The sequence below is a fragment of the Pieris rapae genome, chromosome 13, assembly GCF_905147795.1.
Source record: "Pieris rapae chromosome 13, ilPieRapa1.1, whole genome shotgun sequence".
Lineage (NCBI taxonomy): Eukaryota > Metazoa > Arthropoda > Insecta > Lepidoptera > Pieridae > Pieris > Pieris rapae.
Window position 1 is genome coordinate 5,472,470 of NC_059521.1, and position 27,386 is coordinate 5,499,855.

General features: G+C 32.9%; 2 protein-coding genes across 8 annotated transcripts in view; one reads left to right on the forward strand and one right to left on the reverse strand.

Annotated features, from left to right (window-relative positions):
* LOC110998988 (dual specificity tyrosine-phosphorylation-regulated kinase 2) overlaps positions 1 to 1,754 on the reverse strand; it is a 120,065-nt gene extending 118,311 nt beyond the window's left edge. For 3 of the 4 annotated variants that reach the window (XM_045630941.1, XM_045630939.1, XM_045630940.1), the window contains exon 1: positions 621 to 1,754. In XM_045630941.1, the coding sequence (XP_045486897.1) occupies positions 621 to 1,403 (783 nt within the window). In that variant the 5' untranslated portion in view covers positions 1,404 to 1,754. The remainder of the gene's footprint in view (positions 1 to 620) is intronic. The other variant, XM_022267819.2, reaches the window with a different exon arrangement.
* Positions 1,755 to 3,286: 1,532 nt separating this feature from the next.
* The window catches only part of LOC110998996 (transmembrane and coiled-coil domains protein 2), a 32,419-nt gene continuing 8,319 nt past the window's right edge, over positions 3,287 to 27,386 (forward strand). For 2 of the 4 annotated variants that reach the window (XM_045630658.1, XM_045630659.1), the window contains exons 1-10: positions 3,287 to 3,487; positions 20,865 to 21,089; positions 21,538 to 21,647; positions 22,912 to 23,039; positions 23,292 to 23,321; positions 23,834 to 23,950; positions 24,564 to 24,724; positions 25,473 to 25,543; positions 25,619 to 25,752; positions 26,601 to 26,615. In XM_045630658.1, the coding sequence (XP_045486614.1) occupies positions 20,937 to 21,089; positions 21,538 to 21,647; positions 22,912 to 23,039; positions 23,292 to 23,321; positions 23,834 to 23,950; positions 24,564 to 24,724; positions 25,473 to 25,543; positions 25,619 to 25,752; positions 26,601 to 26,615 (919 nt within the window). In that variant the 5' untranslated portion in view covers positions 3,287 to 3,487; positions 20,865 to 20,936. The remainder of the gene's footprint in view (positions 3,488 to 20,864; positions 21,090 to 21,537; positions 21,648 to 22,911; positions 23,040 to 23,291; positions 23,322 to 23,833; positions 23,951 to 24,563; positions 24,725 to 25,472; positions 25,544 to 25,618; positions 25,753 to 26,600; positions 26,616 to 27,386) is intronic. The other 2 variants (XM_045630660.1, XM_045630661.1) reach the window with 1 other exon arrangement.

Below are 27,386 nucleotides of genomic sequence, written 5' to 3' on the forward strand. Positions count from 1 at the left end.
TTTTCTGGTGAGCGGTTGAATGTTCACGTGCACATATATATGCAATCACGACATTGGCTCCAATTCCTAACAAACCTTCAACGTTGACGTAAATAAAACTCGTATATCGCGTGTCGACTTTAATTTAAAATAGAACCCGCCGTTAACGCTCAAGATTTACATTTAGCATTGTCGATTATGGGGATTTAACACTGATATTAGATCGTTTAGTATTAACAATATTTAATAAAGATAGTCTAGGCGCAGAAGCTTAATTAACATCAAGTAATTTTGCGAATATAACTTAATTGTAGAATAGTTTTCACGATTTCTGGCTTTTATTAGCCAATTTATAAAAATAAGTAAAAGTGCCTTAGGATTAATTTTAGCTATGGAGATTTATTTCTGATAAGTATGCCTCAATACAATTTAGAAGATAATACAAGACTTATATAAAGAACTCGGGGTGTGGTCAGCTGATCCGAACGCAGATGTTAAAAACAATTGCCTATCGATTTCCAAATATCCTCAGGCCGTGAACAGGTGATCAAAACAAGTCATTTTAAATTGTTTGGATAAAGTAATGGGATTTAGTGATGTATCTATTTGTTTATTAGTATAATAAAATAAATGAATCTAACCTTAATTCCGGAGCGTCCCTGTTGCTTCAGCAGCACATTTTCGGGCTTCATATCGCAGTGTATAATTCGGTTTTTGTTCAACGCGTGCAAACATTGTAACAGGCTGTGTGAAAACTTGCGGACGAGTTGCAAAGAGAAACCCTGGAACTTATTCTTCTTTATCAACTCGTACAGGTTTATGGATAGCAATTCAAACGTTATACATGTGTGATTTCTGAACGTAAACGAATCGAACATGTGTATCACATTCATCGTGTTATCTTTGTCTTGTTCCCTAAGGTGCTCCAATATACGAATCTCCTCTTGAGCCTGCCTGTGGAAACGTTTCTCATTCCTGACCATTTTCAGTGCAACGTTCTCTCGCTTCTTGTGGTCGTACGCCTTTACTACTTGGCCAAAACTTCCCTTACCGATCACTTTCAGTACCTCATAGCGATACGCGATGTGGTCATGTGGTATGTGGATGTAGGAGCCTTGCTCGTTGTCGTACTGGCAGTTATTAGGAAAGCCGACCAAGCCAGGTCGTTTCTTTGCGTTCGCGCCTATGAAGTACACTTGGGGGTAATCGAATATTTCTCTATGTTCGTAGGGGGTAAGTTTGTTCATGTAAAGCTTCATGACCTGCTCGGGACTTGCAGCAGCGGCCGGTGGGCGCTTGTCGGGCGGCTGCGCGTTGGTCGCGGGCGGAGCGGGCGGCCCAGGCTCCAGCGGCGGCAGCGCCCCATCCCGGAGCAACGCACGCCCGAACGCGTGCGCGCTCCCTAAAGGCATATCGCCGGTCATGGCCGAGCGGCCGCCGCCACCTCCACGCACTTCGGTCGCCGTGGCCGTACCGACCCACGCTCGCTCGAACACAGCACTGCACCTCACTGCACTTGCACTATTGGACGGCGCCACCCTGAACCACTACAACACATTTCACAAACGATAGGAGCGAGAACGACGCTTCCACTCACGGCACATTCCGTCTCAAGCACTGCGAAGGAGCCGTCAGTGATGATACCGTGCAACGCGAATGTGATACGCAAACAAAGACCCCCTTCCTTGCGTGTCGGCCCGACGACAGAACCAGAGAGAAAATAGAAACTGGTCCCACAAAGTCATTGAACCGTTCGACTGCGCAGAGAGGCGCGGAGTACATGAGTGCGAGCGAGATAGGTGTTGCCATTACTGACAACCGTGTCTACAGTCACAGATGGCGTTAAACTAAAAATACTTAATTATTGAGGAACTCCTATTAAAATGTTATGTTCGTAAAATGTAAAGAGAAATTAATATTAATCAATTGTCATAAAATTAATATATTATTTTTATGGATATAGCCAACGATCTCATTTCTTATTTCCTTCCTAATGTTTGTTTTAATATGAGATTCTACATTAATAGTATACCAAATCCAAGACATACTAATCAACGAGCATGCATGGTGAATGTCGAAAAGGTACTGCCACCCCTTTCTAAACATATAAATTAAAGAGTAATATGTGCGCCAAATTTGTACTTTTTTTTTAAAACATAAAATAAAATAGTTAAAAAATATGTTTGTTTAAAAAGTTGCAAACTAGATAGTAAACACTAGCTACATGTAAGTAACTGAAGTTTTTAATTGTTGTAAGAAATTAGTTAAAACAAAAAATCTAACAAGAATTATTAATTAATAAGGAAATATATATTATTTGTACCATTTAAGTTATTTACTAGGCTTCTGTACCAATTATAGTTTTAAAGTCTGCTATTTTTTCCTTTAATAATTCAAATTAAACATTCATAATTTTAAAACTCGCCAAAATATTTTTTTCTATGCAAGATGGCGTCGCACTGGCCCCTATGACGTACCATGCTTGTAAACACGTTAATGTTAAGTTCTGTACGCGTTAATTATAAATCAAGTAATATTACTACTTTAAGCATGACTACCCCTGTCCTTCCTTTTCTTAATAATAAAATACCAGTACCATGCTGAATTGATTCATAGGCAAGTTCAAAGTTAATTGTAATTTGCAGACAAAAAATAAAATTTATTCTATATTTATGTAGTAGTAGCAGTAGTAGCAAGTTTGTTACCACCAAACCAAGGCTTGCAGATTATCGTTTTTTAGATTTACAACAATGCCTAGAAACTAGAAATTTATTTCAAATAAAACAAAAAAAAATCAGAAATTAAGATTAATTCAAAAATAAAATTAAACAAAATATATACCTAGTGGAAAAATTTATTGAAATATATCACTTTTCATCTCTATTTTTTTACTGAATACCGATGATATTCTTTTAATGTTTGATAAGTGACCAGTTTTAAACCATTTTTATAAACCAGACGAAAAAAACTAAACTGATACTTTTTTTGTTATTTTATCTACCAGGTATCTGTTATTAATCACCTACCATGTTTGTAAAACGATAAAAAAATTGTTTTGTTTACAAAACCAACAGTTTCGGATTGTATGCATAATGCAATACTATATCTTCATTTTCTAAATGCTTTCATAATCAACATTTTATTTTACTTTGAAAGACCGCGTAAATTTTAAGTATAGTTTTACAGAAACATTAATTAGTAGGATTCAATATTCTTTTTGTTTTAGAATACTACGATTAGGTGTTCCCTCAAATTTTAACTCTATAGTCTATGAAATTTTCAGTCAGCCGTGCCATCTAGCGTCGGATGTTAAATAATAAACTGTGCATCTTCCATCCAATCCAGACGTCTTTTTCCACTTAGTATTTCTGTCATTTAACATTTAACATATTTTATGTACAATTGCAGTTATGTGGTGATTTTAAATTTATTTTCTCGATAAAACATGACCTTATTGTGTTACAATACAGTGTGTGAGTCTATATATCAAATTGCTGCGTAAAGAGATGTAAGTAAAATCTTTTCTTTTCATGTAACGTCTTACAAAGTGGTTTCTTTTTTTTCTTATAAATTATCCCTTTTTGTGGCATGCTGACTAATACGTCATGTATTCGTGCGAGTGGGGGTCATCCTTACGATAGATTTATGTAAAAAATCATAGAAGGTAAATTTAATATCCCAATCGGTACTTAAAAATAATAGTTTTATGGAGCTTTAATTATAGCTATTAAACCTAGAATCAGTGATTGTGACGGATGTAGGTAGTATATTTCAATGACAGGATACTGGTATGGAAGTAAGAATTAATTACGGGTCTTCAGGTATCTGATTTATATTAGATGTCATTTGACTTGTTTGGAAACCAGCCAGTAGCTATGTTTATATTTTATAAGTATCAATTCCACTGTATGAAGCCTCTTAAACATTATTATTACTGATATAGATGAATCATGTACACTATGTAGTAATAAAATGAAGCTGTATTAGTCATTACAGTAACCATAACACTTTGTATGGAAACAGTTCTGTAAGTATAACAATTAAAAAACAGGTGTGTTTTTAGAATTCCTCTGTTTGTGTAGTAAAACTACTTTGCTTTTTGATGTATGAATATTCCATATAAACATCTTAGTTTAGATAAACCTTGAATTTTTATTAACCGATGTAATTGTAGCCTTACAGTTTAATTAAACTTTTGTTCTTTTTTTGTATTATTTTTTTGTCACTGATTTTTTTCTTTGTTCATTGAAAAATATTATATATTACAGAAATCTGAATAATTTATTTTGAAAAGTTTTTTAAGTCTAACAAACTACATATGTCAAACATGTTTAAATATAATTGTTTTTTCGTTTAAATATAGCTTAAAATTTATTATATTAAATTGATTTAAGTTTTATGATTTTACTGACAAAGTTTGTTAATAAATAAGGGTTTAACTCTCTAAGTCTAGTTAAAATACTGTAATCAGAAGTAATAAGTTCTGTTATTATATATATTACCATAATAATAGCAAGAGTATCTACAATGAGGAAAATCCTTGAAATAAACTATAATTTCCGATTATTTTAATAATGATATTTATAGTACTAATGCATGAGAACTTGATATTTTAAGTTGGGTTAGTCTCACAAAAACGTTTTTGTGTAGACTGAAATGTCCTTATCTTACCAATATCTATAAACTTGTGAAAACTGGTTTGTATTTTTTAATTGAGTATTTTTTAGAAAATGTTTTATCATAAAACTATAGTTTTGGAATGAGGATATTTTTTTACATATTCTGTCCTGCAAAAATTCATGATCTTTTGTTCAGATCTAATGTATTTGTATAAAAGGAAACTTCCATTTACTGTAGGTTGGTTTCTGATAATCATTGAATTATCATACATTGTTAATAGATAAGATAATTCTTTAGGAACCATTCTCTTTGATTAACAGATGCCAGCCTTATTCTAAATAAGGTCCTTTAAAATACAAACAAGGTGATTCATTTGTTGCATGGTTTAATTTAAAATAAGATATAGAGCAAATATCATGGGATATGGTAAGATTGTTAAAACATTTAATTTCAATGACATTTACTCTGCATAATATAATATACTGGCTTGTATGGAGTATTTACACATGCTTGTAATTTACACTAAATATTACCTATATTATTCTGTGAAAGAATGTGATAACTATTTGGAATAAAATAGTGTTTATCATTGTATTTGGTATATGTCAAAGATAACAGTCATTTTCAATAAGGATATATCAACTGTAACTAATCTAAAATTTAGTAATTGTAAATACTTGATAAGAGATGTTGTAAGATTTCAATTCATGTGCATTTAATTGCAACATTCATAAGTTTATTATTATTGTACAAATTTAAATTATTTTCCTCATCTTCTGTGTCCATTAAAACTAAAAAAACCGCCATTAATAAGTAACTATTTAGGAGTGTTTGATGGGCTGAAATAAGTAAATCAATAAAAATAATGGGGCTTGCCTATATACTTAACAATTAGGAGTGGCTAGCTCGACTTTTAATCGTCCATTTCTGTCTAATTATATTTACGCTGTGATGAAAAGACAATCGTTTTTCGTTACTTTAAACAGTAGTCAAGCAGAATATAGACGACTATTACTACATTTTATGTATTTTAAAGTAAAAAGTTGAAATCTGGTTATGAGAAGAATAACAGCACATTTCACGGTAAATAGACTCGATCACACGATGCAACGTTATACGTGACCTGACATTGAATGTAAATGTATATTGTATACCTGAATAGTGGTAACGTGCTTTTGTTATACGAAAGGTATGCATATGCATAACTTTGACATATGACAGCTTTTAACAGAACTTACTTCTCAGAATTAATGATTTCTAGGCGAAACATTACTCTTTAATTTGAGGACAAATTATCATAGAACGACTATAATGGTCGTAGTAATTTGTACTAACTGTATGAGTATAACTTAGTCACGGCTGAAAAGTGTTAATCTAGTGGGTTGAGTTCGTACGTTCGAATCCTTGCTGTGCACCAACGAACTTTATTTCGTGTGTGCATCTTACATGCCCTGTAAATTCGTATGCCTTAGACACAGTATTCGACGGCATTTGTCAGACACATCGGGCTGAACAACAACTTTTCAGTTCAGCAAAAATCACGAAACAGAAATCTGATGCCATAAAGATGACCGACAAATTACTTCCGGATTGAACTGATAATAAACTGCGTAATAGGTTATTTTAGATTTTTTTATCTACTATTATCGTGAAACTGGGCATTTTTATAAGTTATTTCTTGATAGAATTCAACTTACACGGTGCTTTTACTGTTTAGGGCGTTGTCGTATGAAAGCTTTTAAATGCGTCACGCATATATCAACGACACAAAACTAATCAGCTGATTTGATATCTCTGAAAAAAAAGTAATTCTTTAATTTTCATGTTCGTTGGTAGTCGTAATGTCTCATGGCCTGTTATTTTTCTATTATCCAAACCCCACATTTCTTAGCAACCCGCATATGGTCTCCCTATAACTTTAAATAGAGGTTAATTTATCAAAAGAAGGGTGCATCGACAAAAATAAAAATTTAAACCATTGACTTCTTGTTGACGACGGAAAGCTATAGAATTTAAAAAAAACTTACCGCTAATAAAATAAAGAGATGGACTTCAAAAAGAATATATGTCCTGTATCATGACGCTAGGGATGCCGGCGCACCCCTAATTTTGCCGTATACTATTACACAAATTAATTTAGGTCCTGCTCTAGCAGGTACTTTGCGTTGTAATAAGACTTATGATAGAAACCATTTTGTTGTTTTTTATTTCTATAAGACCTGAGTCACTGTCTATGGTATTTATTTATATAGATTTAAGTAATGTTTGTGTGAATACACATAGTGGGTCATTACTTTTGACGTATCGATTCTTCTTTTAGTACCTCTCTATTACTGTCAACTGACGGCCAACCCGTCAGTTTCTTGAGACGCTTCATGTCCTGTGCCAGATGCAGAAACTGTTGAACAGTCGCAATCCCGTCCATTGAAGCCACGATTTCTTCTACAAACACGCCGTATGCCCTGGATTTTACCCACAATAATTAATTGATCGACGCAACTTTCCGTTATTTAATTTCCCTTTGAAATCCCAACTCGCTTAAGATCCTTTTCGTATAATACCTTGTGAATCCGGATTATACGAAGCATGCTACGACAGCACCCCATATCTCAAATGCTTTTAAGCGCCGGCGGGTATCTTCTTTATTTGTCTAAGTTTCGAAGCCGTACAGAACAATTTGCTAGTTTCGTAAATTCTAATTAAAAAGCATTCTACTACTCTACTCCCCTGCCATCGTGTCCAGGGACTTAGATATCTATCTCACAATTTTTTTTTCATCAAACAAAAAATACATTTCACGGCTACTATTTGTGAAAAAGTGTATTGGAAGTGATACGCGTCGGGAAATACGCCCCGACTACATCGGTAATATTTTTATTAACAATATTCATGGGCGAGCCGGGGCGCAATTTATCGCGAGACCTGCTCTTTCTGTCTTGTTTGCCGCCTTTATATATGTAATGATTTTTTCACGGAATATACATTTAACTGCGACAATATAGAAGCTTAACGAACACCACGGTAAATACTGATCTTATCCTTTGCCTCATGTTACTTTCACGATTGATTTTTACTCTTTGTACAGTCCTGATTACTCCTTAATCCTTTTCATCGAGACGGATATCAATTAAACTTATTAAGAGGACGTCATGCTTAACCTTGTCAAAAGCTTTCTCACAGTCTATAAATCACCTATATCCACAATTATTTATTTATATTCTAGTTCTCATGTAAATGCAAAGTCCTTTAATACAAAAATAGTTCAAAACTAGATTAAATAATAAGCCAAAGAATGCGATCGGCAGACGTCAAAACGTTACGTACAAAGTGACGCACGTGCTTTTTGTCAAGTGCAGTACTGTGCCACAAAAATGATAGGTTGTAAATTTTTTAGTCTGTATAAAATACGAAACTTTATTCTCTTTTTAAAATCACTAACAGTTAATACATTACTAAGTTTCAGTGTTCCATTTCCAATTCATGCCAATCGATCCTCCTTGGTTTATGTAGACAAGTGCTTGAATATTTAAGGTATCTCTAACTAAGCCGGACATTCAGACAAAAAATAAATATTAAATACTTAATTAATATATAATTTTAAAAATATTAGTGAAACATCTCAATAATATAAGACATAATATGAATCGTTCTTGGGTTTCTTTTTTTAGAAGGTTGGAAACGTCAAAAAGTGCACGCATCTTATCAAAAATATCCGGCACCAGTTATTTTATTAATCTTGGCGATGGCTCAAAGATGTTAGTTTGTAGCTTGATAGTAAAAGATATATAAATTAATTTAGAATTTAATCACGAGCCGCTGCGGCTTGGAGATTGACATTCCAACGTTATTACGGAGTATAAGAATATCTATTAAATACTGCGGTATTGCTCGGAGTACCTTATATTATATAACGCAACTATGACTTCCAAAAAGAATTTATATATATATTTTAATTCTTAAAACAGAAACTCAAAAGAGCAGTGTTAGCCTAGTGCCTTCTGAGTACGACTCTCATCCCTGAGGTCGTAGGTTCGATCCCCGGCTGTGCACCAATGGACACCAATTATATTATGTGCATTTAACATTTTCTCGAACGGTGAAGGAAAACATTGTGAGGAAACCGACATGTCTTAGACCCAAAAAGTCGACGACATGTGTCAGGCAATGGAGGCTGATCACTTACTTGCCTATTAAATTTAAAAATTGATCATGAAACAGATTCAGAAGTCTGAGGCCAAGACCTAAAGAGGTTGCAGCGCCTACAAAAATGGTATACATTTACAGAACCAGTAATTAAGGTGAAACCATTAACAAGTATTCTATAATGTAGGTTTCTTTGACACAATTCAAAGAATTAATTTATGTAGCGAGCATATTCGCCATCACCATTGTTTCTTATTTTTCTTCGAATTGTAATTGGTAACATTACACTGTTTAATATTTAATATGTACAAGCCTTTAAACATCTTCAAAATATACAATCTCTTTGTTTTCTTTTAAAGAATCAATTTCAATATCTTATCTCTAGAAATACTTTCAGAAAGAACTTTACCAAGTTTACAATAAAAAGACTATGTATGCTATGTACTAAGTGCTATGTACTTCTTTAATCAACTTTTGAAATTATACCTACGCGCTAAATACTAATGTTCCCTTTGACCTTTGAAACATATGTCACTTTACCCGAAACCCTATACTTTATATCGAGAAACGGTAATTGATATGGCATACAAAGGCCTTTTTGCAAGTCGGACGATAAATCGATATATACGTATTAGTATTAGTATCCAGCCTAAGTTTTCTCACATTTATCCGGCCGTGTTGTTAAACATAGGTATATCATTTAATGCATATATATAAGGCGTAGAAATGTTATTTGTTTCATGTTTTATTTGAACACCTATAGGAGAGACTAATGGTATGTAGATCAATGTTATTGTATTTAACACTTGTTATTTGTGTTCACCACTACGTTGCTAATATTATGTCAATGGCGTATAAGTATGAAAGATATGTAATTTTAATAAAAAATATTTATCGAAAAAGCTTATGTTTGGTATAAATCGAGGCGAGTAGGTGATCAAACTCCTGTGACACACACGCCGTCGACTTTTAGGGTCTTTTGTCGTTTTTTTATGATATTCTCCTTTACCGTTCGAGCGAATATTAATTACGCAAATAGTCAAGTCAGTATAAAGTCCATTGGTGCACAGCCAGAAGTCACTAAGCCAACAATACTATGCTAGAAAAATACAAAGTCCTTATAACTATTTTATTCGCTTGCAAGTTTTGTGAATAAAGCGTTATTTACTGACTGCAGGTCATGAGGTAAAGCTGAAAATAAATTATGCCTATATTAGAATTTATTAGAAAATAAGGAAGGAAGAACGTTAGTGGTGCTCTAATTAAGCACTTCTGTGGTTTCGTGGAGCTCTGGGTCTTTTACTGCGGTCCAAAGTATGTGTTAATATGTGTGTGCTTATTATAAGCCGACGCATCTTAGACTAGACGACCTGGAGGTAATTACACTTATTAATAATGACCGTATACAACGACGATCGGTTCGAATCGTCGACGACCAATCCCTATCCAAGCGGCTTGAACCTTTGGCGTTGCGTAGAGATGTGGGGTCACTCTGCATCTTCTACCGCATTTACCATGGAGAGTGTTCAGAGGAGTTGTTCGGATTACCTGCAGCTGAGTTTCACCTCCGATGGTGGTCAAGGCAGAATACGAAATTCCACCCGTCACCTCGACGTCCGCCATTCCACAACTGCGCGTTTTTCCAGGCAGTTTTTGCCGCGCACCACCACTTTGTGGAACCAGCTACCCACTGAAATATTTCCGAACCAATTCAACTTAGGGTCCTTCAAGAAAAGAGCGTACCAAAAATGGCCGGCAACACACTCGCGAGCCCTCTGGCATTGAGAGTGTCCATGGGAGGCGTTATCACTTAACATCAGGTGCCCGTTTGCCCCCTGTTCTATAAAAAAAAGGCTTCAATAACTCCGAACAGAGGTTATCTTTTTATTTACCGATAGTTGTAATTAAAAATTAATGCCGCTTTACGAAACCGATAAGAATATCGGTCAATTAATGTTTATTGTGTAACCTATAATGGAAAAACTACTTGACTACACTGATTTATTTCTTTGTTTTTCATGGTGTTTTCTTTATATTGTTAAAAAAATATTTGTATTTTTTGTTCGGGAAGGAATGGTTTTACAATATAAATGACAATGAAATATAAGGTTTTTCTTATAAATTATATTTATCATTTTTATTATATTTCTTATAAATTAATTATATTAAATGTAATCTGCTCAATATATTTTTTTGAATAAAAAAATACCAACCTTCCATTACATTAGATCTTAAAGGGCTATTGTAATGAATAAAAATAACTTCTGAGTGACTCTCAACTTTTGCTTAGTGTTCAATTTGTTCTTGAAGTTCATCTGTCTTCACTGTCTCGAGATTTTCATAAGGATACCTTTTTTTAACAATTATTATTATCATGAAAAAGTTACTAGTAAATAGACATAACTAGTAAAAAATATACTTATTATTGTAAAAAACGATGTTTTATTATAACAAGCTTCTTAATCGCAGGGGTAAATTGTATAATAGAAAATTTAAAAGTGTAAATTTAAGACAATATAGAATAAAGGTACACGGCATGTTTTGCAGTATACAAGCATCAAATATTGAAATATTTTAAAGATACATTTGTATGATAGCTACGTGTCAGTTATTTTACAAATTAATTACATCCCGAAGTTTATTTACGGCTATAGCACCCTCTCAAATGAGATATTTTTTTCCCCACTTTCCATGTCAACGATTCGAGTCGCCATTTCATTGCAACGGCCTTCGGACGTTATACTTTGTTTTTATTTACTTTGAAATTCATATTTGCTTTATATTTAGCGCGAAGTTAAATGAAGCATACTGAATTATTTTCTTACGTTACATATGTAATATGCATATAATAATATGCATATTATATGCATATTACATATGGCATATATGCATATTACATCTATACTATAATATTATAAAGAGGAAAGGTTTGATTTTTTGTTTGTTTGTATGAATTGAATAGGCTCCGAAACTACTTGGCAGATTTGAAAAATTCTTTCACTGTTGGAAAGCTACATCATTCCTGAGTGACATAGGCTATATTTCATTTTCAAAAAAAATAGGCATCCTTACTAAAATTACGATAACATTAACATTTGTTTATTATTTGATACAATTCTAACAGATGGCGCTGAGTTAAAGGTAGTTTAATTTAGGTCCGTGTCGTGGTACCAACGTTTCACATAAGTTCTCCTACGGTTTCCCTTGATTAATTTACTACTATGTAATATAACAAAAACCTTAGCCACAGCAACGCTTGGCCGAGTCTGCTAGTATGGCATATAATAATATGCCATAATAAGAATAATATAACTTTATATAAAGTTATACATAAAAAAATTCAAAACAAAACATAGCACCATGATAGCAAAATAATTGTCTTTTTCAAATTATGGTAGAATTACACAGATTACTGTTTAGGTATTTATGATTAAAAGGAAATCGTTTTGTTAAAATTACCAAATGTTTTTACTAATTAATACCTGTCCATGTCACCTCGACTTGCATTATAAATTTCCTTATAAGTTTTCATACGTTTAATCCTAACAAGATACAGGTGAGTTACCAGCTATGGTAAAAATGTGCAGTTGTAATAGTAATATGCATCGATATTGGCTTCTTTTCCCTGGCGATTCGCCAAAAATACGACAATAATTAGTATTGCTAGATTTATTCCCACCGGCTATTTGTTTTAATACATGTTAATAGAGTATAAATTATTAATAAGTTATAAAAGCTGTTTCAAAGACTGCCAATTGCTTACGAAACAAATCTACAAATGAAAAGTGTAACGAAATTCGAAGTTTAAAAGTTTCGCATAAAGATATATTCTACTATTAAATTACATACAGCTGCTACACTTAGTAATTTGTGAAGTTCTTGCATACATAAATATATAAAGACTAGGTAAAATCTTTCAGACTTAAAAAGTGTGCAGTGCGTTTCCGCTGATTTGATTTTTAGTTCTTACAATGTTATGAATTGGCTATGTTCCAAACTATTATAGGATTCTTTGAAAAATTAAAAAAAAAACGGTGATACATGTTTTACACACCTATATTATTCGTAGAAAGTAACGACTCACGAACCAGTGAAAAACAGACATTTAAAACCATTATTTCGACCTAAATCGCAGAAGTGCCTATTAGCCAGCCCCGTTCTGGGGCACTCGTCATTTGGACCCTCATTTGTCCGTACTTTTATAGCTAAAAGCTAAAGCGGCTGTGTAATATTGTCTGCTGATAATTTGCCTTTCTATCTATTTGATTTAATTAACAGTCGCGGGGTAAACATTATGTTTAAAAATATATTTTTTTAAAGAACAAGGGGCAAACGGGCAGGAGGCTCACCTGATGTTAAGGTATACCACCGCCCATGGACTCTCTCGATGCCAGAGGGCTTTTATATTTTAATAATATATTTTATAAGACCTATAACTGTAATTTTATATTAAATTGAAAGAACTATAGAACACAAATACAAGAATTATGAGTTTAAGGAATATGATAATTACATTATTCAGAGTTCGTTAATCGTGTATATAGTTCAAACTGAGCTGACCCGAACTTATAATCGTCTATTCTTTTTAACAATAGAGTAATAATAATAAGTGCTGTAATCTTATAATCTATCCTTCGAGATTTAAGGTCCTATTAGTTAAGTAAGTCAAGTTAATGAGAGAAAAGAGACCCTAAGTGTACAGACTATTTAAAAGTCATCACTTTTACTTTTTTCATTTCACAGTCCAAAGGTTCAGCTGAGTATTATCTAATAATTCTAGAACTTTCGAATTAGTTTGTTGTGATATCCTATAATGATATTCTTGCACACGCAGACTGCATGCATAAAGATTCAAAAGTCTATACAAAATATAGAGAATAAGTCAGATGTTTATAATATAATTTATAGAGATCATGCAAAAAGGATAAGAAACTCAAGGAGTTTATGCAGTGCCTACATTTAAGATTGTCATGAAGCTAAGAGCTGCCATGACCTAATAGACTATGGCTGCTAGATTGAGGTCAAATGCTTACCTGTTACTTGGAAAAGGGCAGTGACGTTTTTAATGTTTTAGTATATTCACTAAGAAGTATACTTAATTCTGATTTCAAATTTCAATGATAAAAGATACTTTAGTCGACTGAAAACAATTTTGAGAGTAGTTTTTGACCTGGCAGCTATAGTTTTAAGATATGCATGATTTGTGTTCAACACTTAAATGTACGAAACCTAATCGTTAAACTAGAAAGCGCCAATTAAGGATGTAACTTGGCTTTTAGCATTTTTTCCGACCGGTTCTACTAATGGACGCATCTCGAGATAAGCCTCTTAAATTATTAACTTGTCATACTAAACGAAGTGAGGGCTGAAATATGATGTCATGAGAAACATATATCGTCTTCTTTGTTTAGCTGTTTAGAGAAGTAATGGTATTTGTTAGCATAGTTACAATATTTTCAATGCCAACCAGCTAATTTTAGTCCTGAATTATGTCAAGTAGGGTAGACGTACCATAATATTACTTACTCTGCATATTCTGCCGCATTTACCATGGAGTGTTCAGAGGAGTTGTTAAAATTAATACCTGCAGCTGAGTTTCATAATCGGACGTCGAGGCAGAATACGAAATTCTACCCGTATCACCTCGACGTCCACCGTTCCACAACTGCGCGTTGTTTTAGGCAGTTTTTGCCGCGCACCACCGCTTTGTGGAAACCAGCTGCCCACTGAAGTATTCCAATTCGACTTAGGGCCCTTCAAGAAAAGAGCGTACCAATTCTTAAAAGGCCGGCAACGCACTCCGGAACCCTCTGGCATTGAGAGTGTCCATGGGCGGCGGTATCACTTAACATCAGGTTTGCCCCCTGTTCTCTGTATAAAATTTTTTTTTTGTGTTAGGTCGTAATTCAAACTTCGATGACAAATTTTAATATTTGAGTCTCGAAGATTTCGGGGATATATTAATAACGAATGGCAAAATATGTTGCCAAGCGCAAACCTCTATCACGGCTGGACCAATTAGAGTATTTTTAAATTTATTTCTTGAACGGTGGTTTTTATAAACACAAAAATTAATAACGGTTTCCGCTTAGACAAAAGTCAAAGTTCACATCGTGTTGTGCAATTACTAAACTTGTATTGATAAGCGATGAAGTTCGTTAGCATTGCTAATAAGTGATATAGAATTTACATGTGTTTATGTTAGATAAATTATTATTTATGTATTCATCTATTTTATACAATAAAACTTTTGAAATGGTACGAAAAACGTGGTAAAAAAAACTCACCCTGTTATGTTATGAATACGATAAGCAAACGCGTATATCTATTAACATTATTTTGTAGTAATATTAAAGCCAAAACACCAACTCTTGGTTCGAGGTTGCGCTGAGTTTGATTGCATTTAAATTTTAAATGTTTTGAAGCGATTCGTGAGAGGTAATAATAATCGTTACAACTTTTCGAATCGAGCATGTATTTGAACGTGACAAAATATTAATTATTTTCAGCAATTATTTAATTATAATAAAATTAATGCATTTATATTGGAGACGAAAATCTTTATTCCTTTATCGAATCAAAACGCAATACAATTGTACATTCAGTTGTTGTTAAAAGGTCAGTCAAGTGCGCTACAAACTAAAATAGAATGTCATCTAACTATGTGAATATTAACAAAATTGCGTGTCAAAATTACACAGAGAAGGTTCTATTATGTTAGGCTTTATTTAAAGGTTTGAATTCATAACCCCAATGAACGTTTCGAGCTGTAATACCGGTGCGGTTTGGCAATTTCAAAGTTGTTTCGACGTTTGATTGCGCCGTTTAATAACTGAAAACTGTGCAATTAGAGTTTTCGCAAGAACCCTAGGAAAAATTATTATTTTGACTCCTATATTTAGGACATATATGTTGGCTTAGTGGCTAGAACGTGCGACTATGGGCCATATGGATTTGTTTCTATAATATATATATATATATATTATAATATGGTGTTGTACCCTTTCAGGCTGACACTCTATTACTTTATTAGTTAATTCAGTATTTCTTATCAAGACATGACTGTAATAAAAATACTAAGTCAGTTGCGTGTCATCCTCCGTCGCGCACACATATCGCTCATTGAATGCAAAACAGTCACAAACCAGAAACCTCATTTTTTAAAGGAGAGGCGAAACAAAATTTAAAAAATGTTTATTTGAAAAAAAACAAGTTTTTATTTTTAATTGTTATGATGTTAATATATCACTGTTTTCCTTATTTGTTGCTCTATCTTTTAAAATAATTACCTCTGTGATAGCACTCTTCCAACCGGATAAAAACAACAAAAGCCCTTTTTGCATTCAAAAATTGAACCAATGTTAGGGTTATTATCTCAAAAAAATTAAACAAATATTAAAATGAAGTCACTAGGTGGAACGATTTTAATAGATTTTTTCCAAGTTCTTAAACTCTCTTCATCATCACTTAACCACGATATATTATAATCAGGCTGGCTGTCAGGGTAGGAGTCCGTATCAAAACTAAAATTTGCCATTTCTCTTTGTTGTCCATCCTGTGCTGCTATTTCAGTTTCCTGCGTGTTGTCGTGGAACAAGGTTTGATTCTGTTCAGTTCTAGATGGTGCGTAATTTTGAGCATGGCCAATTGCCATTGTTCTAAAATTGACAAATTTTTAAAACATGCAGTTTAGCTGTACATAAATTATTAATACCTCTGTAAAAATTCAATACAAAAAGTACACATTTGTAAATATGGCATCGCCTTATTTAATTTTGGAATGCAAAATGTACGTTTTCCAAAATATGGCTATGTTGCATTAGAAAATCAGAATATACTTACTTGAAATTGGCATGCAAAACAGACGTATTTCAAAAAGTGGCTCTTTTGCACAGAACACTGTATTAAATATTGGGTGTTTTTCCGAATTGTGGCCGTTTTGTATTGAACTGATATGCGTTCACTCCGAGTTTGGGGTCGCAACTCACAAAATGGCGGTTTTGTTCTGAAGTTAGCGCGTAAGTCAACACAATACAAAAAAGGCGGTTGATCAGTTTGGCATTAATATGATTGAAAATGACGGGTGTCTTCAGCAAAACGTAAAATATTATAGCTTAAGTCCCTAATTTTGAAATAAAATGATTTTCAATATATTTTGATTTATGGCCGTTTTGTATTCAATGAGCGATATTATTTGGCTTATAATCTATCCTATACATATTTTTCCTTCTTTTAAAACCCAATAACAGCGATAATCATAACGGGAACACATTGTCAAACGGTACGCATAAACCCAAAATTCTAAGACATGTCAGGTATAGAAGACTGAAGATCAACTTGTTAATAAATATTTTGTTTTATAATATTAAGTAAAAGTGATTAAAAAAACGTATGCAATTTAACCAAGACAATTTAAGGGTTGTAACGCCACCGGACTGGACTGTATATGTTGGCTATCTATACAATGAACTCACACAGGAGTTAAGGCCTCGTGTGCGAAAACAGTGTAGAGTCTCATTGATTCTTTATAGTCAGAATAGACAATACACTAGGATGCCTAAAATATAGAAAATTATGTATTGTAAACATTTATACTACAAAAGTGTTTTTAATTCAATTATCAAAAAAATGCTTAAAAGATTTGACTTTTCCAAGTAGCAATTTGTATTCGTGTTACTCTTAGACATGTTTTGTAAGAAATAGCCTCTTTCGAAGAACTTTTATTGAAACAGTGACCTTGTTCTCGAGAGTGGGGTAGACAGGGAGACATAAATTCTTAGTATAGTATGTAGTTCCTATTAATATTATGTATATGCGACATTCATTCTTGTGAGATGTTGATGTGGCAATTGCTCCACGTTGTTATGTTGTCTTGTTACTATTGGCATATTATGCTAATTTTTTTTACTGATTTGATTGAACGTATTGGTTACTGAAACTTTATGACTTCCTTCCATTTGACCTCCTGTTCTTAATATTTAAGAAGTTACGTTCTTCTGTTTTAGTCGTGTTTTTGTTTTAAATAGTAACAATAACCAACTCTAATGTTAGAATTTCAAACTACGTTTGAAAATTATTTTTTACGTATGTGTATAATATAATATTATAAAACGTGATGTATAACGTACTAAGACACTTTTACGATTGAGAAAGTTAATTGCGCACCAATTTATGTCTGAGTGATTCACCGTTTAATTGATTTAGACTCGTCGATATTTGGTCTGCTTTGCTTACATTCAAATATAGATTGCGCCTTTATGGAACCATTATCCGTAAGAAAGTATGACATAGTAATAATAACTTTTATTTGCCTTGAATGTGACGTTATGGAGTACTTTATTTTGACAGTAAGGGTGTGTTTCACAATGTTCGGATAAGTTCCAAATAAGCTATTTTTGCGTTTCACGACTGTCAGATAACGCTATTCGTCATGAAACGCGAAGTATCTTATTCGGAACTTTTATCTCTCGAATAATTTATCTGTTGCATAGCTAGTTAGTACTTTATCCATACATTGTGAAACAGGCCCTAAATGTTAATAGGTTATAATATTCTGATATCAAAGAGATTCAACTGTAGTAAAAGTCTACTCATCATATGTATGATGTCAAATGATAGTATGATTGATTAAAATAAATAAGTCGCCCTTATAGGTCTGTTTTTTCTCAAATATTTCTTTTCTAGGCAAGTAAATGATCAGCCTTTTGTGTTACGCGTTTATGCCTGATTCTGTGATTTTTTGGTACCAAGGCATGCCGGATTCCTGAGGAATGCTTTCCTTCACATTACGAGTGAGTGTTAAATGCCCATAAACAGAAAATCTTACGACCTCAAGATTGAGAATCGCACGTTGAAACCAATGCCAAGACTGCTTAATAATATGATTGATTTAATTTTTACAATTTTATTTCAATGAGTTCTTGCAACAAATAAACATCTTTAGTTCGTTCCTACTAAGTTTCTGTTAATACTTCTCAAAGTTAGACACCATTTCACTTTATCTGTGGACTGTAATTTTATTATGTGTCTAATTCATAAACTAACAAGTAACAGTTAGGAAAGTAAAATACGAGTGTAGTTATTTAAACAAATAATTATTATATGAGCATACATTTTGGCGGAGACGCACAAAAATCGATTGCAATTAACCTAGTAGATAAGCGAATTGGATTACCGCTATAAAGCTATAAATTAGCTAGCATGTCTGATGTTTGTTTCGTAATTAATTTTGAAATGTATTTCTAATGGGACAAGAAAGTACCGGTAAATATGACTTTGGATAAATTAATTCATCTGTAATACAGATGAATAAAAGTTAATATTAGCTGGCTGTCTGACGCAATTTTCCTTCATTGTGTGACCAACAATTTGATTGTTTTCGGTTTTGTCGCACTAATAAGGGTTACGTTTGATACCCATCTTCTCGTATCACATGGTCATTGGGCAGACATATTTCTGCCTCTGTTTTATTATTCTTTATAGGCATGAAGGTAATCAGCCTTCTGGATAATTGGGATAATTGGTGTGGGTATTATTTTGGCGTTCTATCGAATTAATAGTAACTGTTAAGGTAGAATAATGTAGTGGAAAATAAAATTAATAAATAAATAAACACTAGACGTGCCGATTGCGTTGTGTTTTCGTTTACCGTACTAGAACTTTGTACTTATCCTTTATTGTTTGTATGTGTTGTACATTTATCTCGTATTTCGAATCCAGAAACATTAGAATGTGTGAATCATATAAAGTGTTTCAGTCGGCACTTTCCTGAACGAAACAGGCAACCGTCACAGCATGTCCCGTTTATGGCTCGATTCAATTAAATTTATAGCCGAGAAACGCATTCATACATATTGAGCTAAAAATACACAATGCGTTCAACTTCGTATAAATGATTGATTTTCTATATGTTCTATTTGCAACTGTGAAATTAATATGTGCATGTAGCAAAGCAGTGTTGGTCTAGTGGCTTCAGCGTGAGGTCGTAGGCTCAATCCCCAGGTGGCAGGTGTGCACCAATGGACTTTCTTTATATGTGTGTATTGATCATTCGCTCGAACGTTCAAGGAAAACATCGTGAGGAAACCGCTGTGCCTTAGACACTTAAATGCTTGCCTATCAGATTGACTAATAATCGTCAGGCAGAAACAGAAATCTGAGGCCAAGACCTAAAAAGGCGGTAACGCCTGTGATTTGTTTATCAAACGTCTCATAGGTTAATAACGAACGCATAAAATATCTTAGTCTAAATCTTGTCTACCCTATTGGACCTTGCTTTTTTTTAAAGAGTGGAAAGTGTTCCATTTACCTAAACAAAATTATAGATTATAAAGATTTAATTTATATAATGCGGATACTATCTTATTTATTAATACGACGAACTATTGAATTATAAGTTAAACATTCATAAGTTATAGTAATGTAATAAGAACCTTCATTGTCGACTTTTCGGTAGAAATTCGTTTATGGAATTGGAAAGTGTTTTGTTATTCAAGAGAGACAACGAAGCATGCATAGCTACGAGCTATCTTAGTTACGTTTATGAAAATTATAATAAACTTTGTTCTGAATCCACTCGCAATTAAATTATAACCTTACTAAATAAACCTTCGTTTTATTAGTTTATTAATTTATTTCGTAATCCTACAGCTAACATTAATTATATATAATTTAAAACAATTACACTGAAAATATAGCCAAAGATGGAATACATGATACATTTTACTACAAAAAGATTTACAAAAGGGAACAAACAAACAAAAAGTATTCAATACATTTAACTAATTGAGATTCAATATATTTAACTAATTTTTTAAAAAGCCTAATTTGGTTGAAAAAGTGTATTCTTAATACACTTTTTAACCACATTCCGAGATAGCCTAATAAGTCAAGGCTTAAATAGTGGTCATTGTATGTCCGGGTTGCGCGACACAAAACTAAGTTGAGATACCGATTTGTCCAAATAGATCAATGACTTTATTTTTTAGACATGGGCAAACTGATGTGAGGCTGACCTATGTTAAGCGACACCTCCGCCCATGGACGCAGAAGGCTCGCAAATTCGTATCCCAAGTCCAATTGCTTCGTTAAAACTTGGTTATTTATTTACTAATTATTTCCAGATACACAAAACAATGGATTCAAAAAATCATCTAAGCGGGTTAAATAAGTGAAAATGCATATAAACGTTTAGTATGGATACATTGCACGTTGGACATGGGCACAGTAAGGCATCCAGTAGAAGCCAGTCCCCGTCCACAGTGGATCTGGCCAGAGATCCCGCCTTGACTGACGATGCGTTGATACGATCGAGGGTCCAGTCGCCGTCCACGGTTCATCATGTCAGTGTATGTACCAACAATTTAAAATAGTTGCTTAAGCAGTAATCGGTGATATTAGGCAAGAAGAAGAAAAACACGAGTAGTTATCACTCAGTCTATTACAAGATATGATGTCAATGACAGATGTTTGTTGTTGGTCAAGAGTTTTTCTGTGATAGTGCGTTTATAAGACAGTTTAACAACTTAGCTGCCTTGCTAGTCCACTGATTTCCCTTGCTTGTTCACTATACTCACATGCTCTAAGAATATTGGAAATCTTGCTAATATCATGAAATCAGTTGTTGAGGAATGTTACATAATTCATTTCAGCAATAACTTTATCGAAAGGTCAATGGCAGATAAATGTAAACGGAACATGGATATAGACAACTTATCTTAAATGACACAAAATGTGTCTGTGTTTGAAGATTATTTACATATAATAGACAAATATTTTCTATAATTGGATTTTCAGGATTCATCGTCCCGTCACGGAGAGCCTCGTTCTCATCACGTAAAGTCGCATTCCAGGGATCTCGGTACCAGTCCCCTTTCTGCTAACGCAACCGGAAATACGTCACGAGAGTAAGTTTCAGTTCTGTATTTAAATGTATATACTATATCAACCGGGTGACTTTATTCTTGTCGTATCTAGCAGTGTTGGCCGCCTGGCTTCAGCGTGCGACTCTCATAACTGAGGTCGTAGGTTCGATCGCCGGCTGTGTACCAATGGACTTTCTTTCTATGTGCGCATTTAACATTTGCTCGAACGGTGAAGGAAAACATCGTGAGGAAACCGACATGTCTAAGACACAAAAAGTCGACGACGTGTGCACAGGAGTCTGATCACCTACTTGCCTATTAGATTTAAAAATGATTAGATAGATAGATAGACGAATACTGGAGTTAGAGTTACATTCACGGAAATTTTATCGCCAGACAAAATAATTATTTATTTTAAAATGCCCTTATATCTGTAAAATAAGGAATATTATGTACTCCTTAATCGAATGAGTAAAAAGCGACCGTAAACAGAAAAAAAAACTATTATCAATTAACTCACTTAGAATGACGTAATTTTATAATATTAAATCAATTTATTCGCAACTTGACATACACTTTTCATCCGATGCAGTTTAAGCCAGTTACAGTTTTAATTGGAGAGGCTATTGAAACCTATCGGGATAAGCAACTTTCTAGTATAATGCCAATTTGCTTTGTAACAATACTTTTCAGTTTCTACTATTTTACACAAATTTTATCATATCGTAAAATTTGAATTACGAACTTCAATTCACAAAGAAAATATTTTGTAATTTATTTCAACACAAAACCTTGTGGAGATTTGATCAATTTTTTTGCTAGAAAATACTGAAAAAAATAGTGATGTATCGGATAGACTATGTGCTGTTTTGGCGTCATTTATGCGGTATATTATACAGAATTAGTTAGTAATTTTACTTTGATTTGGCCGATAATAGTAAGTGATCAGATTTTTTTAAATAAATGACGACTTAAAAATTTAAAAATTATTAATTATATAACTGAACATTCTTAGTTATAAAAAGACGTTGGTAAAATAAATTTGAGTTAGTGTTCACAATACATGCTAATGTACATACACTACACTACATACACTATTCCTGGCTGATTTCGTAAAATAACACATCACGACATTTCGACAGGTTTTTATCAACTAAGTGTAAATGCGATGCTTATTGTAAGTTTATATATGAGAAGGGGATTTGTATAAGAATAATTAAAAACAATTCCTCTTATGTCAGCTTTAGATATATATACGTAAGACATTTATAACCTTTTTGTTCTCATGACGAACTTTAAATTTCAGTTTAGAAGATTCGCCGCAAAAGAAGAATATATCGAATATAATTCCTGGAGACTATGTCACCGCTGTGTACAGCCCTAATGTCTCATATGGCCTTTCTTCTGATGAATATGGCTCACCGGCTTACAGAGGTAACCTAGCAACACGTGTCATAGTTAATAGTTAACATATAACTCTCCTTTTGATATGAAAAATGTACTAAAAATACTACAAAACTAATTCCCTTTATAAAGAAAGTACCATCAGTATTTTTACGCTTTTGTAGCTTAGTAGTCTTTTGTCTCTTTCTGTCATATTGTATTTAGGCTTTAATGAAAAGGACAGATTTATTGTTTTACAAAATTCATGTTGTTTTTTATGTATGAATTTAATGTACTTTTCAGGTCAAGATGGGGATTATTTAACGCAAGGATGTAAGTAATTTCACAATAAAATATAATACGCGATAATTAACGATTAATTGTTGTGTTGAAACAACATTGATAAAGGCTCTACAATTATTAGTGCAATTTCTACCTCCTTCTTCCTCTCCTCCTTCTCCTTCTCCGTTCTATTTAAGGATCTTAGCCTCATCTTTTATATAGTATTCTGCCATTATTAAAAAACTTTGGATTACTGAAATGTGTTGACGCGCAGATTATTTGGGCTGACAAACTGTCTTCTGATATTAGCGGAATCATAGTAAGATCAACCATTGTATTATTTAAGCACTATTTACGAATGTATAGCCTCTTGATCAAGGCGCACTATGCCTCTGCACAAATGTTAGTCGAGATTAGAAATAATCGTTTCTACACAGTTTAAACTGTGTGAACAAGTATTACTAGATAATCCCAATGGATTATGCTTTAGAGTTCAAAATTGTGTATTGGAGATAAATATTTTTACCATTAGCAAGTGTTCGTTATTGTTATTATAATTTTAGCGGAAGATAGTGAAGGCAATGTGGCGTCTGCGAAGGCACTGGCTGCGATTGCGCATCTCAACAGTAAGATTGAGAGAACGAAGGACCTTATACGGCTCGAACAAACTATAAGAGATGGTGAGTATACATCCTTAATTTATATTATTTATTTACTGAATATTTAATTATTTTTTTCCATTTTCTGTATCAGTTTGTACGAGTTTTGACTAATTGATCGTTATTATTTTTATTATGATAACAATATTATATCTGTCAAAAAAATCAATTTTAATTTTATATAATATACTTAAATTATAGTTTGGCTTATGTTTACTGGTTAATAAATAAATAAATCTATTTTAGTATAAATAGAACGTATTTCATAGATTTTTCATAGACTTAATTTTACGATATAAATGTTGCTATTTTTGTTCAGAGTCCTCTTGAACAGTAGTATTCAAATTTTGATTTATTGTTATAAAACAGTGTAAATACTACTTAGACCTAGGTATTCACACCTATTTCAAAGTATTCTCGTGTGGTATATCGCGCATCTTCAGCTGTTAATTATTTAAAACAACAAACAAATTTATTAAAACATCTATCATAGATGTTTTAATAAATTTCATGTCAACAGTTGGTCAATGTTCAAGTGAAATCTGAACACAATATTATTTTTTAACCTTAGTAATAAATTTCTTTTCACATAATTCTCAGTCTCAAGTGCTTATATATCGGTTGATTAAAACAGATAACGTAAACGAGTACCTGAAGTTAGCAGCGAATGCAGATAAACAACAGTTGCAGCGGATCAAGGCTGTGTTTGAGAAGAAAAACCAGAAGAGCGCCCTCTGTATTGTACAATTGCAGAAGAAACTCGATGGATATAACAAACGGATTAAAAACTGGGAGGTAAGTCTTTCAAAGACGTATATGAGATAATATGTAATTTATTTATTGGATACATTATTATTCAATGTTTCATAAATGTTCCTAATCGAAATATTATTTCTATTTCTTTCACTGAAATAATGGACTACGTCATTCTTAGTTTAGAGCGCGGCCACACGATGCGTTAAAGGTGCGGTGCGGCGCCGCAACGTCATCCTACATACAAATTACTATACATATATTGATAATATACATAAATATATTAAATAATATATATTTAAATAAATAAACTAGTGGCCTGCGAGACGAGGCAGGGTGGCCGCGCTCTAAAACAAATTTCTACCGTTATTCGACCACTACTATTAAAAGACCACACACTGCACAACAAACGGCTACCAAATTAGAAGAGCTTCAATTGGAATGTCTAAGACATCCTCCGTACTCCCCGGACCTTGCTCCAACAGATTACCATTTTTTTCGAAATTTGGACAACTTCTTGCAAGGGAAAAAAATTAACTTAATTGTCTTAGTCCAAATCGCCTTCACAGATTTTATTGATTCCCGTCCGACTGTTTTTTTTTTTTAGTAAAGGGATCAATGAATTACCTATGAGATGGCAAAAGTGCATAGAAAACAATGGTTCATAGTTTAATTAATTAATTTTTAAATATATTATATTTAAAAATATTCGACTTTTTGTTTTTCCCATACAAAACGCCAATTTCATATGTAAGGACCTAATATATGAAGTACAATATATTTGTTACAGCAACATGGTACAAGCGGACAATCACACAGACAACCACGGGAAGTGTTACGGGATATGGGACAAGGGCTAAAGTGAGTTTTAATATAAATCCAATAAAAACTGAATTAATGATGCTACGTTGCCATTTATATAATTAATTTCTATAGAAATGTGGGCGGCAATATACGCGACGGAATCACTGGTTTGGGCGGAAGCGTAATGGCGGCGCCAAGGGAATTCGCCCACCTCTTCTCACGCTCCAACCGCTTTGGATCCGCTGATAACATCGCGCATCTGGCCGGTCTGTAGTACTTACTATTAATTTATTTTTTCTTGAATATATTTGACGCACGTGTATTAAATTTATAACAATGAAGACATTTCTTATAAACTATTTAATATCATTTTTTTTTTAAATTCTTTTCTATTCTCTTTATTTATAAATTCTAAATCAATACAGAAAATACATATTTATATAACATATTTTTTTAAAAATTTTATTCCATGCTTGTTTGTATCTGGCTAAAAAATAAAATACACACACATTTGGTCCCCACGACAGTATTCAGTATATTAATTCGAAAATAAAATAACCTAAAACGCTTATTATTACGAGCAAATATCTCTTACCGTTACAAGTAATGTGTCCTAAAATACTATATAATATGTTATATGTATTTTCAATATACTTACACGCCTTAAGCGATATAAGGTCAATGCAAATAAAATATGTTAAAGATCGGTTACCATAGTAACCAAGTAACTAATATTAGCTTACACTATCTTCAGCCCACATGTTATAAGTCTTGTTAAATACAAACTATATAACATTTCTTTTATTTATATACTTTTAGTCAATGTGAGATATCCTTGGTTATAAATTGCTAATTAAATATCTATATCCACTATTACTAACTATATTACTCTTTTAAAACGAGTACGAGTTTTTTATTTGCACACGAAGGATGGCGCCACTAGCAGTAATAATGCAAACTAAACTAATATGTTTGTTGTTTTGTGTGTATTATGTCTGTATACAATAGCAATGATAAATATTATATAGTAAGTAATTTGATTATTCTTATATATAATCGGGAAATTGTCATGACCCATATGTATAAATCCTAAATATTCCGTTTTGTCTCACAGAAAACACGGGTCCCTGTAAGTATCTTGTAGTGAAATGAATAGTTTAGATATTTATTAAACAATACTAAAACACATTTTATAATTGCACATAAATCTAATTGGTTTTTATATTGTCAAACAGATTAATTTCCTTACTACATATCTATACACATTGCACACTTATTAAATTCTTCACTATACTAATATTACAAGAAACTTCTGCGCGACTTATTTCCTAACTCTAAAAAATAATCATTAGTCGGTATTGCCTTTACCGCTCAGTTATAATTCTTCTTCTAGTAATTTTCAGTTTTAGTAGTTTCAAATGTAACCTGTGTAGGCGATATTTAACCTGAATTGGGCAAAATTATCTTACAAAATACAGCGTCAATTAGGCTCATCAACTTACATTTTTCGTAAAAGCTTCATAACGTTGAACCAATAATTGTTTATGGGTAGAAGACTCACATATGCAGTCTATGATAAGAAATGTATATAAAACTGACTATATCTACAGATGGTGCTATGGTTTGGAAAAATTATAAAAAAAAAAATTAAAAAAAATTAAAAATCTTGATGTAGTCCAAAAATCTTTATTCCAATAGTGATAGTATACTAGAAAGAACAGATTGATTTCACTGCACAATATATCGGTTTCGGGTGTAATAATTGCCGTTAATTAGCTTTGTAGCTAAAAAGTTTACTATTCAAATATAAAAAGGTCTTTGTCTATTAAATAAAATTAATACGACGAATTCTGTGACACAGTTAAAATTTTAGGAGTTTGTTATCACTGTATAAACAGGA